Below are 20,526 nucleotides of genomic sequence, written 5' to 3' on the forward strand. Positions count from 1 at the left end.
TGAGGGGAACAGGTGTTGGACGAGAAAAGGAATAATGTTTTGGGTAAAGAGGTTAATCATTAACTCAGCAGAGGAACTCAGTTTTCGGGGGACTTGACCTCAACAGTTTTGGATGCTGGGAAGTCCAAGATCAAGGTGCCAGCATAGTCGTGCTCTTGTGAGGGCCCTTTTTCTGGCTCACAGCTGGTGCCTTCTCATGGTGTTTTCACATGGTAGAAGGGGCAAGGACCGCTCTACCTTAATAAGGCACTAAGCCCAGTCATGAGGGCTCCACCTTCATGACCTCGTCACCTCCCAAAGGCCCCACCTCCTAACACCACAGTCTTTGGGGGTTAGGATTTCAACATATGAATTTAGTGGGGACACAAGCTCTAGCTCTTCCTGAATGGACTTAAACATACTGGGGCTGGGGGGAAGGAACCAATGAGAAATGAGCTAGAGAAGTAAGCGGGGGCAAGGTCAGGAAGGGCCGGGCTGAGAGCCCCTGGTGCCCTTCAGGGGGGGAGCATCATGATCAGATGATCCTTTAGAAAGTTCCACCCACAGCGCAGAGGGGACCAGAGAGGGGGGCTCTGGGCTTTCCTTCACAGAAGCTGTGCCAAGTCTCTCACGGCCTTGAACCTCAGCTCTATCTCACTAGGACCCAGCAGGGCCAGAGCTATTTGTGGGGCCACCTGTGGCACTGAGAGTGACCTCCACCCTCCTGTGTTTGGCAGGTGCTACATCACCCTCACCCAGTCTCTGCACCTGACCATGAGCGGGGCTCCAGCAGGACCTGCAGGCACAGGCAAGACAGAGACCACCAAGGACCTGGGCCGAGCGCTGGGCATCATGGTCTACGTGTTTAACTGCTCCGAGCAGATGGACTACAAGGTACAGGCCCAGCCTCGGGGGGACTAGGAGCTGGGCCACGGCTTCATCCTCGCCACCCTGGTCCAGCTCAGAGGCCCAGACAGGGACGTCCCTGCTCCTTCACAGGAGGCCTGAGGACCCTTGCCCTCAGGAGCTTGTGGACCTCCCTGTAAACTTTAGCACCGTGGAATCCACTTCCACTGATGAGCTTGGCAACCACAGAGAGATGACTTCACCTCTGGGGTCTTCCTTTCGTCATCTATAAAATGGAGAAGCTGAACATATATCCAAAGGCCTAAATTCATTATTTGACCCAGAACCACAGAAAGGCTCATAAGTGGCTGATATAAAAATCTTCACATAAAAGTCATAGATGTGCTCTTGTGTAAAAGTGGGCATTTCCCCAGAATTTCTACAAGGGCAAAATATTCTAGGTTTGGCTTCTGAAGACATACTAGAGTAACCTCTATTCTTAGCAAGAGGTACACAAAGACAAGTGCAAGGGTAATGTTCTTCATCCAGGCACTCATCATTTTTACATTTTTTAATGTATTCCAGGCTCTGTGTCATAGAGAAATGAAAAAGAGACAAGAGGCCCATTAGGTCACTTCTCTGCTAGCAACGTTCTGCTCACAACTAGACCTTATTCAGATTCTTTTTTTTGAAAAAAGCATAAAAACAGATTGTCTCACTGTCTCATTTCTATTTTGTTTTATTGTATGTATTTTTGTAAACTACCTTAAGTTCCCTTTTGAAAATAGGGTAGCAGGTAAATAAATTTAGAGTGGAAAAAGAAAACATTTGCACTAAATAGATCAAATATTTATATGTATATATGATGTGATATATTGCCTGTAAAATAAATTTAATTTAAAAATAAATTTAGGGGCTTCCCTGGTGGCACAGTGGTTGAGAGTCCGCCTGCTGATGCAGGGGACACGGGTTCGTGCCCCGGTCCGGGAAGATCCCGCATTCCATGGAGCGGCTGGGCCCGTGAGCCATGGCCGCTGAGCCTGCACGTCTGGAGCCTGTGCTCCGCAACGGGAGAGGCCACAACAGTGAAAGGCCAGCGTAACGCAAAAAAAAAAAAAAAAAAAAAAAAAAAAAAAATACTTATTACTGAACCCTGACCCCACCAATTCCTCTAAGAGTACAGGGTGAAAGGAGGAGTCTGCCCTTAATTTGTTTGAACTGTGCAAAGCTTCAGTCATGTGCATCTAGTACAGACACAGATCAGAGCAAGAACAGTAGGTATAGCTGTAGTGAGATACAGCAAAGGTAAGGTGATCCCTTCCTAGACACCAAACATCCTTTGTAACCAAACAGCCTCAATAAGTAAGCAGTTTGCAAACCTCCTCTTCCCTTTGTTGTCCAGCTATTCAGAATTATTTTTATCTCAGAGTACACACCAGCAATCAATTTATTGAGCATCACCATTGCTCAGCATCTGTTGGGAGTCATGGGAGGATATCAGAGATAGATAGGTAGGTAGATAGGTAGATGATAAAGAAAGAGAGAGGGCTTCCCTGGTGGCGCAGTGGTTGAGAGTCCGCCTGCCGATGCAGGGGACACGGGTTTGTGCCCCAGTCCGGGAAGATCCCACATGCCGCGGAGCGGCTGGGCCCGTGAGCCATGGCCGCTGAGCCTGCGCGTCTGGAGCCTGTGCTCCACAACGGGAGAGGCCACAACAGTGAGAGGCCCGTGTAACGCAAAAAAAAAAAAAAAAAAGAGAGAGAGAAAGAAAGAAAAAGAAAGGAAGAAAGAAGGAAGGAAAAAAGGAAAGAAAGAAAACATAGGCAGGTCAACAGATGACAGATGAGAGAGATAATAGATGAATGATAGATAGATATGAATAGATAAATGATAGATGATAGATAGACATATAAGAGATAGATGGGTAGGAAGGAAAGGAGGAAGGAAGAAAGAAAGAAAATAAAGATACATAGGTAGATGACAGAGATGAGAGAGAGAGAGATAATAGATGAATGGCAGATAGATAGATAGATAGATAGGGTGAGCATAACCCAGTCCATTAGGAGAGACAGGAACGATATATGAAATAATTAGGGGAGATAGCAGACAGCATTACCCTGAGTGCTAATGCGTGTTCTACGAACTCTAATCCCTGGAATGCTCCAGAGCTGTGAGAGAGCCACCAAGTGCGCTGGTCAGAAAAGACATCGTGGAGGAGGTGAGAGCTGAGGTTGTTTAAGGTTGTTAAGGTTTGGATGAGCACCAAACAGGGCATGCGACATTTTAACTCAACCCCACCCACTAAAACATCAGCTTCAAAAACAGGACTGAGTTCTTTGTGCAGTTGCTGTCCTTCCCCTGCTCCCTGTGCTGACTTCACCCTGAGCTCTCTTCACAGGGTTTGTCTGGGGTGAGGAGAGGAAAGGAGTGAAGGTCAGAAAGAGGCTTCACCAGCGTCACTCACAGCAGCCCATTCTGTTTCAGTATCTCCAGAGAACAAGCTAGAAACAAACATGGAACCATGGTGGAGTCCATTCGAGTGGCTCAGGGAACAGGGGAGGCTGGGAGATGGGGTTGAGCAGGGAGAGGAGGAACACAAGACCACTGGGAAGCTCTGACCTTGAGGTGTCAGGCCCCAGAAACGCTGCAGGCTGCAGGACTGAAGCAGGAGCGTGATGAAGACAAACGGTCTTTAAGGAAGACTCCCTGGGCAGCCAGATGAAGGGAGACAGGAAGAGACTGGAAGTGGGGGGAGGAACATTTTTAGGAAGAACATTGCAGTCGTTCAAACCAGAGAAGCAGAGAAGCCGGATAATGGGGTAGCAGAAACGGAAAAGAAAGATTGAGAGGCTTGAAAAAATTAAATGATACTTAGTGAACATGGGGAGGGCGTGGGTCGGTGGTGAAACAGAGGAGGAGGAAAGAGGAGAGTTTGGGCTTTGTCAAGGACCCTCACAATCCCCTCTGCCTCAGGAATTCTGTAGGGAGGCGTTGGGTAATGGGGTGGACTCAAGAACTGTGTGGAGGCTTGGGGGAAAGGGTTAGGGTTAGGGTTTGCTTTACTCTACTAGTGCTGGTTGGAAAACCCATAAAACTAGCCACTTTCTCTGGAAATGGTTGCTGTTTTAGTGCTAAGACATTCTTCATATTATAGCAGCAATACTTTCCCCCTGGACCTCAATCTGGAGAGGCTATTGCTGAAACATCAAATGACTTTGAATCTGAAAGTATCTGGAATTCTGTGACTTCTCCATGGCATCAATACTATAGAACTCCCACTCCTTGAGAAACCCTGCTCTCTACGCTTCTGAAACATTATCCTTCCACAATTCTAACTGATCTTGCCTTCTTGATCTCATTTTTGACCCCCTTTCATCACTTCAAGTTTTACTTTTATACGGATGACTCCTGAATCTGTTTTCCAGCTTAACCCAAGTTCTGGTAGTGTCTTTAACTAGGCAGTAGAGGCCTCTGTTTGGATGCCCTTCTCTCATATTCGGTCAATACTCTTCTCAGACAGTTCCTGCTGACTCCCTGTTTCCTTCCGGCCAGGTTCCTCATCGCATCAATACTAATCATCTTATTTTTCCCCGTAGGCCAGGGTGGACATCTTAAGACATCTTAATTGTTTCCTGTCCTTCCTTCCATCATTCCAATCAGTCAGCAATGTTTATTCTTCCTTCAGCAATGCTCTCGCTTCCAGGCCTTCAACCTTATTCTGAGAGCCCTTATGCTGTCCCAGAAACTCACCGTCTTATGGCAAGGCAACAGCCCAGCCCAGCCCAGCTAATGGTACCATTGTGCTGTTGTGGTGACATCTTAATTGTTTCCTGTCAAAAAACGGGGCCACATGGAGTCCTGGGTTCTGCTCAGGCCCTTGGGGGTAAAGTGTGGGGTGACGATTATCCCCCTATGGAAACTCTACTTTCTTCTGTTTTATGTATTGGATTTCCATTTGATGAAAGGCATCCACAGCTTTAAAATGTTTTAAAACCACTGTTAGCTGGAGAAGCATGGATTTTGATTCTCAAAACTCTGACTTAGTGTTTATAACCTTTGACAGGTGGCGATATATATATAATGTGTGTATGTGATATACATATATGTAATGTGTGTATATGTGATAGTTGACAGGTTGTTTCTTGTTTGTTAGTTTGTTTTTCCTTTTGCGGTACGCGGGCCTCTCACTGCTGTGGCCTCTCCTGTTGCGGAGCACAGGCTCCGGACGCACAGGCTCAGCGGCCATGGCTCATGGGCCCAGCCGCTCCGCGGCATGTGGGATCCTCCCGGACCGGGGCATGAACCCGTGTCCCCTGCATCGGCAGGCGGACTCTCAACCACTGCGCCACCAGGGAAGACCCAGACAGGTTGTTTTATTATTTTACATATATATATGTGTGTGTGTGGCAGCCTGTCAAATGTCATGTATATATGGCAACCTGTCAAATGTCACAAATACTAAGCAGAAGTTCGGGAATATAAGCATGTCATATAAATGAAATATAAAATATATATTACGTTTTATTATATATACGTGTATATATACATATGTATACACACACACACACACACACACTCATGAATATAATACTAGCAATATCCACCTGCAGAATTTTTTTGAGCACACAAACACAATGCCTAGAACTTATGTCACCTCCTCAGGGAGACTGTGACTTCTCAATCTGAAATAGCTACATGTCCATTACATTTCAATAAAACAGAATGAATAAATAAATAGCCACATTACCCTCATGTTAAGACTCCATTGGGACTTATCACTACTGATAGTTTAGTGTTCGTTGTCTGTTTTCCCCGTTAGGATCCAAAACCCTGAGGATCGGGTCAATTCTCCCTTGTTCAGGGCTGAATCCTCATGACCTAGGACAACCCCTAGCACATAGCACAGACTCAGAGTAGATTTGTTGCATGAATAGAGAAATCACTTAATTCAAGGAGCTTAGTAAAAGGTGGGGTTGCTTCTTCCCTCTGTTTTCAAAGTCTGCCCCGCATCTAACCTAGCTTATGTGATGTTAGACTGGGTCTCCTAAAATACTGATTTAATCATGTTTTTCTCTGCTCCAAACCTCCAAAGACCTCTTATAATAATTCAAGCCTTTTCAGAACCATGACCCTCTTTATTAAATCAACTTTCATGCCAAAATGACACCTTTATTTTTCTCTGTACATACCATGACTTTGCTCCTTCTTTGTCCATAATCCTTCCTCCTCCTGGAAAGCCCTTATCCTTCTGCTATGCCTGCACAGACACTGTTACCTTATTAAGCCATGATTCCAATGTATGTTCTAAAGATACCATGTACTTCTGTGAGATATCAGTACTCCAGATCTTCTGGTTCTGTTCTTGTGTTCCTTCCACTACGCTAACGTTTGCCAGAATGCGTTCTGAGAAAATCAGGGGTCACATGAGAAAAAAAAAAAATCCTAGCCATATAACAAAGTTGAACTAATTTAATTTTGCCTGACTTCTCAGGGCCCTTAAAATGCCCTTATACGTTGTAAATTGACCAAAGTGGGTTATAGAAAGCAGTGTTTTCCAAACTTGATTTACCAGAGAGTCTTGTCTTCAAGGAGCATCTCCCAGCTTTGGCATTCCATGAAATAAACTTTGGAAAGTGCTGTTGTAGTACTATGTGAAATTCACTTCTTTGGCAAAACGGGTCCATCTAGAGCACTTTGACCCACCCCTCTCTGAACTGCATAACATTTGTGATCTATATTTATCCATTGGAACCACTGCTCATGTAGCAATTTACCTGTTTTATTTGTATGCCTTATCTCCACAACCTAACTAGAAGCTCTTAGAGGGACTGAGCCTCTCTGGGTCTAGCACGTGAGCTATGCATGGAGCAGATAGTCAAAAACTGCCCACTGAGTAAATGAATGGACTTTTCGACTATTTGCATGTTCTGAGCACATCAGTGATGTTTCCTTGCCAATGGCCTTGAGTGTCTCCCAGCCGTCTCTCCCGTTATATGGCTCCATGGTTTACTAGTTCACACTGAATGGCCAGAGTGGTTTTCACTTTTAGGACAGATATACCATCTCCCATCTGAAATTATCCCCTTACTCTCATTTAAAAAGATTTACCTGTAGTTTATTTCCAAAAGAGGTTATCCCTTCCCACCCACATCTCCAGCTTCCCATCACTCTGGGAAACCTGAGTATTTTGCATGAATTCAAAGAGACAGACATAAACTTTTTCATCAGCACATGCCGAAGGCTGAGTGGAAGGATTTTTGTTTGTATGGTGCAAGAAATATAATATTCTATTCGTTTCCTGGGATTTTGAAAGCTACAGAATCAATACAAGCCTGATGACATTTTAAAGGGATTTTGGTCGAAGTGTCTTGAGAAGGTTCTGTTTGATCCCATGACTTATGTTGGCACCCAAAGCCATCAAAATTTTAATTGTCCTTGAAATTCTAATATGAGTTTCTAACCAGTGGTCTTTAGGGAACTGGAAGTTCTACGATAAAGGAGATGGAAAATTACTTAGATGCGTAACAGTAAGCCCAGCAGATAGTAATTTAATCTTTGTACATTTTGTTGCAGTCTTGCGGCAACATCTACAAGGGCCTTGCTCAGACCGGTGCCTGGGGCTGTTTTGATGAGTTTAATCGAATCTCCGTGGAGGTCTTGTCAGTGGTGGCTGTGCAGGTATGGGGGCCAGAACTTGATGGGAGCGCTGTGGTCTTCGTGCCAAGCACTGAGGACTTGTACATCCTCTTGCTTTTACCCTCTCCTCATCCACTTGCCTCTACCCTTTCCCCTGTTGCACTTCCTGACCTTTCTTCCACCTGCTAAAGTCAGGCCTGGGTGCTGGGTATGGGTATTGTGCTGGTCCCTACCAAGATGGATCCATTTACTGGCCATGATTTTCCATTTCCTCCTCTGTGAAACAGGAAGAAAGAACATCCATGCACCTGCTTCATAGGGGTAGGAAAGGATCCAAAAAGATGGCAGAGCCCAGCTCCTTAGAAGAGGCATAGACTTGGGAAGTTGTCTGACCAGGACTTGAAATTCAGCTCATCCGTTTCCTTGCTGAGCATCCTAGCCAGGCGCCCCACCTCCCTCAGCCTCGCTCACCTAATTATGGACAAAGTGAGGGGGCAGCGTGAGTGTTGTTGGATGAAGAAAGTCAGTTTTTGGTTAGATTTCCCCTAAGCATGGCACTTGTCTTTCAGGTCATCCAGGAAGCGCTTACTAAACACCTACAGCGTAGTCAGTGCTGTGCTCAAGGCCAGTGTGAAGGGTCCCCAGTTGAATAGGACACTATTCCTAACTTCAAAAATCTTGAGTTCTTGAGACACTCTTCAATGTTCTAGATGTGATTTGATTTCTGTTACCTTGAAGCCAGGCCTTGAAAAGATGGAGAAGATTTGGATTTGGGTAAGGATCCCATAGACAGTGGGAGCAGCAGAAAGAGCGGGGGTAGAAAAAAGTAAACAAACCTTTGCTGAAAGTCTGCTTTGTACCAACTTGCTGATGCTTGTCTGCATTGTTTCTTGGTGAAGCTCCTGAAAGTTGCAGAAATGTAGGTTCTTCTCTTGTTCCCAGGAGTGATACAGGGTCTTCCCTTTCCTTAGGGTCGTTTGATTCAGTAGGAGTAGGTAGAAGAAGTAAGTCACAGAGCTGCCTGAACACCCTCTCAGCTGAAAACCTTTGACTGGCTTGGTTCACAAGAGCTGATTGTGCCGTCACACTGGCAGCCTGACGTTGGCTGCCACGGAAATGGGCAAATCCTACAGGGGCATTTGTTTTTCCCTGGAGAGCTGGTTGTTACACATTTACCAGCACACCTCTGCCTCGTGAGAATATGAGGCCGGTGTTGCCAGATCTTTTACATTTTAAGGAGAAGCTGAGAGTCCAGATTTTTATTAAAAATCTCTAGATTTCCAAAAGTTGGCAATTTATTTAATCAAAAACAAAACCTGAGCTGAACAAACAAAACACGTCCACTGACTGCATTCACCTCCAAGTAGTCACCTCACAACTTGGAACCAGGAATGATGCTTCTGTAAAGACTGTTTGAGTTTTGTGATATAAGATGTAGAGTAAAAGAAAATGAACCTTTCTTGAAGTACTAATTCTAGGCCTAGAACGGTTCTGAAAATCAAGAGAGAAGCATTAAGCTTCTTGCCACAGTGTCTATTGGGATCAATAACCCATAATTATTTCTACCCATCTTTATGTCCACCTCTTTCATCTTTGCTTTTATGATTTTCTGCCCCCTTTCCTGGCTTCTTCCCACAGCTTCTGGAGAGCACTTCTTGTTCTCATCAGCTAGGCTGTGCTGCTGTTACTGCCTCACTTAAACCCAGGACCATTCATCATGAATAGTCACACCTGTGGTGTCCCGATGCAGCACCCAGTGCCTGTGGTTGCTGACGGGCTGTCTCCATGTGTCCCCACAAGGAGCCCAGGGGAAGAGCAAAAGGTGGGAGCCACAACAAGGTCAGCAGAGACCTCTTCTTGGGCTCCAGAGGTATAAACAAGTTCCACATGGAATTCGGCTTTTAAAAGAAGCAGGTTCTTGTAGAGTGGAGTTAGCCAGACAAGGCAGGGGAGAAGTGGTTATGTGTGTAAGCTCTGAAACCACACTGCCAGTGTTCAGTTCTGGTTCTGCCACTTTACTAGCTGTGTGACCTTGGGCAAGTCCATGTCTCAAGTTCCACATTTGTAAAGGGAGTTAATAATACTAATACCTACTAGATGCAGTTGTAGTAATTATTGAGTTAACATATGTAAAGCACTTAAAACAAAGCCCTACACATAGTAGGCACACAATAGATGTTAGTCTCTGTTATGATGGTAATGGTGGTGGTGATGTTGATGGTGGTGGTGATGGTGATGATGATGATGGTGATGACCATGGTGATGGTGGTAATGGTGGTGGTGATGCTGATGCTGATGGTGATGGTGGTAATGGTGGTGGTGATGCTGATGCTGATGGTGATGACCATGGTGATGGTGGTAATGGTGGTGGTGATGATGATGGTGATGACCACGATGATGATGATGGTGGGGGTGGGGGTGATGTTCATCATTACTATCATTATTACCTGAACCCTGCAGGAAATGGGTTGAAGAAAAGTAGAAGGCTGGAACACAGCACAGGGAAGAAGGGTCTACTCCCTGGTCTCAGCAGTCTCCCCTGCACTGTTCACTCCTTCTCAGCCGGCCAGGCTCTGGCTATCTTAACAAACTTAACAGTGTCCTAACCGATGAGGCACTGCCCAACAGCCACTGTCCCCAGTGCATAGTAGACAGACGCTGTGGATTTGCCTTACAGTATTTTGAAATTGCCAAACACAAGATCAGTGGTGAGTTCAAGATTAATTCCCTTTTGCTTCTGGAATTAAATGAAATAAATTCAATCTGGAATTCTCTGATGCTTCCACACTCTCGTCTAGGAATACATCATAGGAAACATTCTCAAGAAAGTGGTCTGACAACAGCCTGGGCAAAATCTGAGATAGTACCATTTAAAATCATAGACCCATCCAAGGAGAAAATTGCACTAACTGTTCACGCTGTAATCCAGGCTGGCATATTGGTGCAGAAGCTGCACCAGCTGTGACAGTTCTACCCGCCTTACCCCTCCTCTCCTGACTCTCCTCCTTTCCTCTCCTCACATGTCTGTGCCCCTCTTCCCAGTAACTTCTACAAAAGTGAGCATGCCTCAGTATTCTTGGAGGTGGAAATTTTCATGTCTCTGTCAGATTGGTCAAGCAGAATTGCATATCCAATTGGGAAAACTGTGGCAATTCCAAGAACAATTACTCTGTTATTTTTAAAACGTATAAGTTACTACATACTTTTTGGGGGAATTTTGCCACTACTGTTGCAATCAGCTCCCTAGGCCTTGGGTTATGTGGGCCAGGGGACATGTGCCACTACTCTGTACCTCCAGCCCCTGGTCCCCCTCCACACTTCCTGGTCAGGCATCCCTGCCACTTTGTCCCTTCCACAGGTACGAGCCCTGGTAGTGGGCTGGGCTGGGGCAGCAAGTGGCTAGAAGCAGCAGAGCAGCTAGCAGGGACTCGGGAGCCCATCATAGCAGTGTTCCAAGTACTCAAGGAGCTGAACAAATGCTAGCCTCTCAGAGCCAAGGGAACTCCCATGTAACACCCTTTATATAGGAGTTTAAGGTCTAAGGTAAAACATAGAAATATTTTTTTAAATGTTAAAAGTGATGAGTGGTTTGTACTTCCTGAAGGCAGCAGACTCTAATCTGCCACTGCAGAGAGAAGCATGGAGTGAGCCAGGCAGGATTTTAATAATGCATGGCATTTGGGGGCAAAGGCTGGAGAAGAGAATGACCCCAGGGGACCACAGAATGAATGGGCCACTTCCCTAGAATGTAGGGGGGCAACATAGAGGGGTGTGGAGAAAAAGCTGAGAGGAGGAGCATAGCCTAGGGCTAGCCGATGACCTCCTTAAAATTTATCACCTGCGGGTAAGATGGGATGACTTTGATTCTTCACCAGTGTGTCTGATGCAAGGCCCTACCTGGGTGGGAGGGTATAGGGGCAGAACCGTCTGTGATCACCAACTTCCAGTCTTTGGAGGGAAAGATGTCATTCTTAAGATACCCAGTCAAGCCACTGTGGTCAGACAAGCACACGTGGCTTGTGTAGATAGCAGGACTGATCATTTGATGTCAGAGCTGGGCTGCAATATAGAGAAGTAAGACCTACACATGCATCTAAAATATAAGGCAGGAAGGAAGTTCCATTCAAGAGGTGCAGTTAAAGCCTGTAGAAACTGAAAGAAAGTGAGCCCATCTAGTCAAGAGGCAGTGGAGGGTCATGAATTGGAATGGGGCATTGTGGTCCCGGGGCAAGGCCACTCCTGAGAATGGACAGTGGAGGTTGCCGGGTCGGGTGGTGGCAGCTAGCCCCGTGCTGCTCCAGTGGCGGACCAGCAGCATCAGCATCCCCTGGGCACCTATTAGAAACGCAGACTCTCAAACCCACCACAGACCTGCTGTAACAGAATCTGCGTTTTCACAAGACGCCCAGTGGGTCATAGGCACCATGAAGTTGGAGACAAGCTGCCCTGGATGCGGTATTCTCCACCCTGGTTGCACGTTAGAATTGCCTGGCAATTCTGAAAAATAGCAATGCACAAATGCACAGTCTCCACCCCAAAAATTTTGATTTCATTGGTCTGGGGCAGGACCTAGGCATCAAAGTTCAAAGAAAACCTTCCTGCATGGTTCTCATGTTCAGCAAACATTGAGAACCAGAGTTGAGAGGGAGACTGTGAAGTAAAGAGAAAATGCTTGAGGACCGTGGAGCTTGGGTTCACACCAAAACCCACAGGATCAAGCCTGGCTGGTCCAGGTGAGTGGGCTGCAGGGACATGTCCTCTCCATGGCAGGTGAGGCAGAAGGATCGGAGGACTCAGGCTCCTTGAGAGGTGGAGGGGGGTCAGTCTGCAGGTGTGAATGGAGACACCTGGGCAGAAGCAAGTACGAGTAGAAATCGAAGAACTGACTGGACTGCAGTGGTTCTTGGACTTCAGCATGCATCAGAATCACCCGGAGGGCTTATTAAAAGATGCTTTGTTGGACCACACCACCAGAATTTCTGATTTGGTCAGTCTGGGCTGGGGCCAAGAATGTGCATGCGAATTTGGTAGGACCCAGGGACACAGGTGTGGAATGGTGGACAAGTCACTTATATCTTCTTGGCCTCAGTTTCCTCATTGGTAAAATGTTTGGTCCAGATCATGGTTTTCTCAACTTAGGCACTAAGGCTGTCTTGGGCCTGAAAATTCTTCGTTGCAAGAATCTGTCTTGTGCGTTTCAGGATGTTTAGCTACATCCCTGGCCTCTACCCACTAGACACAAGCAGCAACCTCCCCCCTAGTTGTGACAACAAACATGTCTCCGTATGTGGCCAAATGTCCCCTGGGGAGGGCAGGTGCAAAATCACCCCCAGTAGAGGACACTGGTTTCTACATAGCTCTCCATTTTTGCTTGTTTTCTTAATGGGTGGAGAAAGCACCTTTTTCATTTCATGGAAACCTATGTCTCTAAATTGTAACAAACATGATTATTTTCAGAGCAAAACAAATTTCTCTGAAATGGTATATATTAGATGAGGAGCTGTGTGTGGCTGGCAGTGTTCCTACTGGTAGAAGGCCGTGTGGGGAAGTGGCTAAAAGTATATGCTTTGGCCCCAGACTGCCCGATTTTAATGCAGGTTGCCCCGCTTACCAACTGTTGGACATCTGGCAAGTTTCATTTTTCTTTTAACTTTTTATTTTGAATTTATTTTAGAATTGTAGGAAATCATAGAAAACCAATTACAGAAAAGTTGCAAAATAGTATAGAGTTCCCTCATGCCTCCCCTAACGCCTGCATCTTCCAGGACTGTAGCATAGTCTTCACTGCCTTCAGCCTCAGTTTCCCCATCTATGAAATGAGGATCCACCCATCTCATACAGCTGTTGAAAGGACTGAATGGGTTAATTCATATAAAATTCTCAGAAGAGCGCCTGGTACATGTCAAGGGCTCAGTAAATGACAGTTATTATTCCGCTATTGTTCCCCATGGCAAAAGTGATGAGTCTCTAGTGGGGAAACGGACCCCCACGAGTGAGGAATGTACCTGGCACCTTAGATACAGTCCGTACCTACCTGTGTGTGCACCTCCACCTGGCTGGGCTGCAGTTTAATCCGTATGATCCCGGTTCACCTGCTTCTACCCACCCCCCACCCCACCGCCTCCTGAAGGACCTCCGGACTTTACCAGGCCCCCTGGACCCTGGGCACTGTTACAGTCCAGTGGCTTGTTCTGTGGACCTCAGCTGCTTTTAAGGCAGCAAGGAAATGCCAGGCAGACGACCTCCTGTCCTGCGTGAGCCGGGCCATCAGAGGCTGCCCTCAGCAGTGAGGCTCCAGCCTTAACTGCCTCCTCGAGTCTGTCCAACACTCTCGCCCCTGCGGAATTTTACACAAAAGCACAGATGCTGCAAGTCCTAGAGTGCCTCACAGATTCTCACTGAGCGTGAGGTGTCTGGGCCTCGGGGTGCAGGAGAGAGTGCTGAGTCAGAGCGAGTGGCAGAAAGGGTCCCGGGCTCTGGCCTTAGCCCAAAGGTGTCAGAGCCATTTGCAAGTAGTAACGAAAGTCCCTTCCCTACTGCGCCACAAGGAGAGAGCTCTGTGTATTTTACAGGTGGCAGGACCGGGGCAGAAGGAGAGACCCCAGCCTTCCCCACTCGTAGGCCTCGCGGGGTGATGAGGGTGGCGAGAGGCCCCATGGCCTAGCAGTGCCACGGGAACCAGCAGAGCCCAAGCTGTTTGGCCAGCGTGCTGGGTGCTGGAGACTGCCTCTGCCAGGACACACTGACATGCTGTGCGCGGAAAAGACGTTTCAGCCTCCAGCTAACTGCTGTGAGCTCAGACACGTTCTGTCATCAGAGCTTCACTTGGGAAAGCAGCGGAATCGCAACTGTGGACCCGCCAGGCGCTCTGGCAGATGCCGCCCTTCCAGGCACTGGAGAGAGCCTCGCCCGCGGTGGATGGCCCAGCGGCCTTCAGGCTCTCTTCCTCTCGCTCTCCTTCTCTCTCTCTGTCTCTGTCTGGCTGTGTGGCTATCTCTCTGGTCCAGCTGTCTCTCTGTTTCTGTCTCTCTCTTTTATAAGTGTTCCAGCTTTAATTCTCTCTGTCTCTCTCTGTCTCTATCTCTCTCTGGTACGTGGTCCAGCTGGCTCTGTCTCTCTCGTTTAAGATCCAACTGTTCCTCTCTCCTTCTCTCTTATATACACTCCAGCTGTTTTTCTCTGTGCTTCTCTCTCGCTCTCTCTCTCTCTCTCTCTCTCTCTGTCTTTCTGTCTCTGTCTCTGTCCCTCTCACTCACACACACACATGCACACACACATATCCCTGCAGCCCAACTCCACGGAACCCCTGACTATTCTAAACACCCTGATCACAGCTGATATGCATGGAGCCTCATTCAAACCTTTGCCCCGGCCCCAGCTTCCCGGCTTTGCTCTCAAGAGCCCTGAGAGGCTAGAAATACTCAGAGACATTCCAGGCCTGGCTGGACAAGTGAGCCCCTTTTGTCTTCCCTTCTTCTTTTGCTGATCATTATCACACGCTTTTCCAAACCACCAGATGTTCATTTCTGTCTCTCCTTCCACTGCTATAAGTATGATCTAGAATCTAGATCTAACTAGGTCCACCTTCAGCTTATTAAATCCCCTCCGGCTCCAGACCACGTTTAAGGAAAAGTCTAATCTCTTTAGAAAGGCACGCATAGCCCCTGGGGATCTGGCCCAGCCTCCCTTTGCTTTGTCCCCCGCTCCTCACCATACCCTCCATCCCTACCGGAGTCGCCTGTGTTTTCCAGGTTCGTTCCAGAGATGTAGACGGAGGGGTAGCTGAGAGGGTTAGATCCAGATGAGGACACACTGCAGTGATGGCAGCGGTCACATCAAGAGTGCCCATGTTAGCTGCTATTTTTGAGCGTTTTCTGTGTGCTAAACTCCTTGCGGACTTTATTTCATTTACTCCTAGAACAAGCCTAGGGGGTAGGTCCTAGTGTTCTCTCCACCATGTAGCAGCTAAGAGCCCAGGCTCCAGAATCCACATGCCTGGATTCAGATGCAGACGCCAGCACTTAGCAGCTGTGTAGGGCTCAGCAAACTACTCTACCTCTTGGGATGATGGTACTAAAGAGCCTGCGCTCAGAGCATCCTGGTGAGGATCACATGACATAATACAGAACAATGCTCAAGACAGCGGTCAGTGTGGACAGGACTGGCGGTCAGGGTTGTTTGCTGTTCACCCCCAACCTCTTAGGCACCATGTGATAAACGTGGATATGGGGATACGGGTGGCCAGATTTCTTTTGGACATGCACCCAGTGCCCATTGGTAAAGAGCCCAGGGCGCAGTCGCCAGTCCTGTCCTTCCATGAAGGGGGGCCCAGAGCAAGTGTTTGTGTTATGTGACCACAGGGTCCCAGCCTTAGCTACTGCTCCGACTCTGGTACGCAGTGGGAGCATTTTCCGATGACTTGTTCACCAGGTAAAAAGCATTCAAGATGCAATTCGAGATAAGAAGCAGCGGTTCAACTTCCTTGGAGAGGAGATTAGCCTGAACCCTTCTGTGGGCATCTTCATCACCATGAACCCAGGCTACGCCGGCCGCACGGAGCTGCCAGAAAACCTCAAGGCTCTGTTCAGGTGAGCGTGTGCTCTGCCCCGTGCAAGGGCCCCGGAGAGAAGCTTCTTTTATTTTTTCCACTGAAAATGTATGACATGTACATTAAAAGAAATGTGGAACATATTAAAAGGTAGATTTTACAAAACCACGTTTAATGCCATCACCAGTAAAATTATTTTTTGCTTAATTGTGTTCTTTTCTTTACAGGCATATAAAGTCATGCATTTGTAGTCTACGTGTGTGGTCTACACACAGTTTTGTATTTTCATTTCATAGTCTATCATAATCCTATCATAAATGGTTTCTTCTTCTGTTAGGTATTCTTAAGAAATCTCATTTCATGACTGCATTTTATTCTATCAAATGCATGGTCCACAATGTAGTTAACTAGTCCACAGTAGTTAAATATAACAGTTAAAATAAATTTATTCATCATGGTATAATATAATAAGTATTTTTTTTGTATGCATGATTATTTTCTTTGGCTAGCTTCCCAGGAATGGAATCACTGAATTAACAGGGAGGAACTTTTTTAAGGCTCTTGATACACATTACCGAATGCTTTCTACAAAGAGCTGTGCTGAATGACCGTCTCACAGGTGACACATGATAGCACCTCTTTTATTTTACCTTTGCCACCAGTGGATATTGCCACGCTTTTAAATCTTCTTTATTGAGAGAAGAAAACACAAAAGCATTTCCTAGCAGGGGCTGGAGTCTTCGTTCTTTTTTCAGAAAAGAGAAGTCAGCCCAACAAAGCGAAAGCTGAAAGATCCTTCATGGCTTCTGATTGTCTGTCTACTGAACTGGTACCTGAGAGGGAGGCTGTGAGAGCGAAAACAAAGCTGTCTGTCTCGTCTTTGGACTGAGACCCAGCGCTCTCTGTTGCGGACACAGAGGCCCAGGAGGCCACTGGAAAGCTCCCTGTGTCCTTCAGTCCCTCACTTTTACTGCTCCAGGGGTGGGGCGGTACCTCCTCCTTCAGGCAGGTCCCCACCTTAACTAAGAATGTCAGCAGGCTGTGGGAACTGGTGCCACAGAGTACTATACTGATCACTATTTGCTTATGCAAAGTATTTATTAAGTAAACTGTGTGCTATGAACAATACTGGACAGGGGTTATCACCCTGATAAGAATTATTCCTCACACTTTTTCCCCTGAATTTAAAGGGAACATATACCCATAGAAGAAAATTTGGGGGAAAAACAGAAAAGTACTTGTAAAAATAATAAGTACAAACATCTACTTTCACATTTAACTCTCACAAAAACCCTATGAGGTAGATACTATTAGGATCCCCCTTTGAACTGTGAGAAAACAGATTCAGCAGATTTCCCAGGGTGGTAACCGTAGTTACTAAGGTTAGCTAGTAACCCAATTAGTAAGCAGCAGAACTAGAGTTTGAACCTAGGCAGTCTGATTCCAGACTCTGCTCTGCCCACCCCAGTCCTATCATCCAGAGAAAGTCAGTGCGACCCCTTGCCACCTGCCTTCCAGTATTGTGGGGGCAGAGTATTTCTTTTTCAAACTTGGGATCAGACTCTATAGAGTTTAGTACCCTGCCTTCATTAATTAATGTTTTCCTGTGTCATTAAATAGTTTTTCCTCTACAGCATTATTTTTCACAGCTGCATTGCACTCTGTTGTACGGATGCATATTTAACCTTATTTTAGGTTACAAATTAATTTTGAGAATCTAAGTATTTGCTTGCTCCTTTGAATTTGAATCTAATATAATATAAGGGAAAAATGTACTTGAATGATATGTTTTTGAAAATTTTATATCAGTGTAGGGAAAATGCAATTAAAGAAACGTAACAACTTTAGTCTCCTATCACATACCTAATGAATTAATTTTAAAATTAACTAATTTTAAAATAAAATGTTTCTAGACCTAGAGGGAGAAAAAATCACAATAAATCCTTATATATAGACAAAAATCCCCTTCTATATTCTCATATTTGCCATTTTGTGGCAAAGTGGGGTTCATAGGTGCCTACTTCAGACCTCAGAATTACGTACTGACATTTGTATGCAAATAAGCATAGAATAAGTTTGATCATCTAGACTTGGAGGAGACAAGTTTTGAGAAGGAGAAATAGATTCTCATTTTCTTGCAGATAACAAGAGAGACTCTGTTCCTCAACCTTAGCCCCTAATCTATGATAGAAGATCACTAATTGGTAATCTGCTAATTACTGAGGCTTTACTAATCTGTGCCTTGTATAAGGCACACTGGACCCAAGTTACAAGACTTGCATTGTAGCCCCACCTCTGTCCCCATCTGCTCACATCATCCATCATCTTGAGCAAGAGAGTTTACTCCCTTTATCCGTACTAACTCATCTTAACATTGAAAGTCTTCAGCGAAATAATTGCTAAGGTCTCAGTTTTCACACTCACACATGCCTCCGTCCGTGATCTCAGCCAGTGTCTCTCGTCTTACAAGCTCCCCTCCACTGTGGTTGGGACTGTCTCAGCCCTCTGTCTCCCTTACACAGGCCTTGCGCGATGGTCGTTCCAGACTTTGAGTTGATCTGTGAAATCATGCTTGTGGCAGAAGGATTCATTGAAGCACGGTTACTAGCCAGGAAGTTCATCACCCTTTACAAGTTGTGCAAAGAGCTTCTCTCTAAACAGGTACAATCCCTGGTTAGACCAGATGACCAGTTGCGTGTGATTGTCCCAGCTCTGGACAGGTTCTGGAGCCAGTGTGTTAGGGAAACATTAGAACCTTCTCATAGAGAGTCACTGTGCCCATAAGCATATTACATGCTCTAGAAACATCTATAATAAAGATTCATGTTCATTTTCTTAGCCCAGCATTAAAAAAAAACACAACGATTTGGCCACAGAACTCCCTTTTTAGTAGAATACTTAGCAGCACCTCATAGATCACCAGTGTCCCATGAGAAACATTGCAGTGGCGAATGAAAGCCCTTGGAGGGAGTGGTCTGTACCTGAAGGAACGAGAGATGGGAGGAAGGTGGGGGAGAGAGAGTCAGGCATTAAGCAGCACCGCGCTGCTCATCGCTGCTGCTCCTTAAGTGTGGCTTCTGCCCAGGGCCCGCCCCCTTCCAGAAGAGACCTTACAACATGACCCAGAGCCTCCAAGGTTTGTGCCTTAGATGGAGAATTTCTTGGTGTCACGGACAGCCAATCAAGCTTCCTGGGCGTTCCCAATGAGTTTCTCTTTCCTTTCGGGTGTTTACTTGGATCACCTTTGCTGCCACAAAGTGAGCCCTCTCAGTCCTGTGAAATCTGTCCAAAATGGATTTAGGAAAAAAAAAAAAAAGAAGCCACCTCCCCTGGTTTCTCAACACTTCCCAGGCCCTGGCTCACTGCATCCTCTCTGTCGGTTCTCAGCCACCAGTGGCTTCAGCCCAGTGACTCACTTTCCTGTCTCGATCCCAGATTTCTCTGTTGAACTCAAAGCCTGTATATTCAGTGGTCTATGCCACAGGTCCCCTGATTGTCTAAAATGCACCTCCAGCTCAGTATCTAAAGCCAGTGGTCCTGCCAGCTCCACCGCAGGCCCACTGCTGCATTCAGGGCTTCAGGAGAACAATCGCTTACTCACTTGCTGATTCTGGAAGCCTGTTGCAAGCACCCATGTCTCTTGCTTGGAAGTTCCTCTCTACTAGTTTCTCTACCTCTACTCTAGTCCTTCATGTCTATTCTTTAGCCACCAGCTGGACGGGTCATTTAAAAATGGTACTCATTGTACTTAGGATAAAGACCAGCGTCCTTATCACTGTCTGCAAAAGACCACGTGCGGCCCTGTCTCCTGCCTCTTCCGAGGCGCCAGGTCACAGCCCTCCCCGGGGTGTGCTCCTGCACCTGCACTGCTCTTTCAGTTCAGTGTATGATGAAGGCGAAGGACACGGTGGCTGCGCCTGGGCTAAGGATCAGACTTCCCTGAAGAAACAATATCAAGGAAGGCCTGAGGGGACTTCCCTGGCGGCACAGTGGTTAAGAATCTGCCTGCCAATGCAGGGGACACGGGTTCAAGCCCTGGTCCGAGAAGATCCCACATGCCATGAAGCAGCTAAGCCTGTGCACCACAACTGCTGAGGCTGCACTCTAGAGCCCGTGAGCCTCAACTACTGAGCCTTTGCTCTAGAGCCCCAGAGCCACAACTACTGAGCCCGTGTTCCACAACTACTGAAGCCTGCGTGCCTAGAGCCCGTGCCCTGCAACAAGAGAAGCCACCACAATGAGAAGCCCGCGCACTGCAACGAAGAGTAGCCCCCGCTCGCCACAACTAGAGAAAGCCCGAGTGCAGCAAGGAAGACCCAACACAGCCAAAAATAAATAAATAAATAAATGAAAAGTTGAAAGAAAAGGAAGACCTGGGATCCAGTGAAGCCCAGATGAGGAGGAAGTGCAGTCAAGGCCGGAAGGAACGGGTTGTCCCCAGCCTCAAGAGTGGGGTCCTGAGTCAGTTTTATGTTTCTGCATTCCTTACACACTGAATTGTCCTCTGTAGCAAGCAT

At 46.6% G+C, this 20,526-nt stretch overlaps 1 protein-coding gene across 1 annotated transcript in view; it reads left to right on the forward strand.

Moving 5' to 3' along the window:
- DNAH9 (dynein axonemal heavy chain 9) overlaps nucleotides 1-20,526 on the forward strand; it is a 299,454-nt gene that overhangs the window by 105,671 nt on the left and 173,257 nt on the right. Inside the window, exons 27-30 of the mRNA XM_027131074.1 lie at nucleotides 717-873; nucleotides 7,399-7,503; nucleotides 15,892-16,049; nucleotides 18,532-18,670. Coding sequence (XP_026986875.1) covers nucleotides 717-873; nucleotides 7,399-7,503; nucleotides 15,892-16,049; nucleotides 18,532-18,670 — 559 coding nt within the window. The remainder of the gene's footprint in view (nucleotides 1-716; nucleotides 874-7,398; nucleotides 7,504-15,891; nucleotides 16,050-18,531; nucleotides 18,671-20,526) is intronic.

The sequence above is a fragment of the Aethalodelphis obliquidens genome, unplaced genomic scaffold, assembly GCF_003676395.1.
Source record: "Aethalodelphis obliquidens isolate GAN/ISIS:26980383/991018 unplaced genomic scaffold, ASM367639v1 scaffold38, whole genome shotgun sequence".
NCBI lineage: Eukaryota > Metazoa > Chordata > Mammalia > Artiodactyla > Delphinidae > Aethalodelphis > Aethalodelphis obliquidens.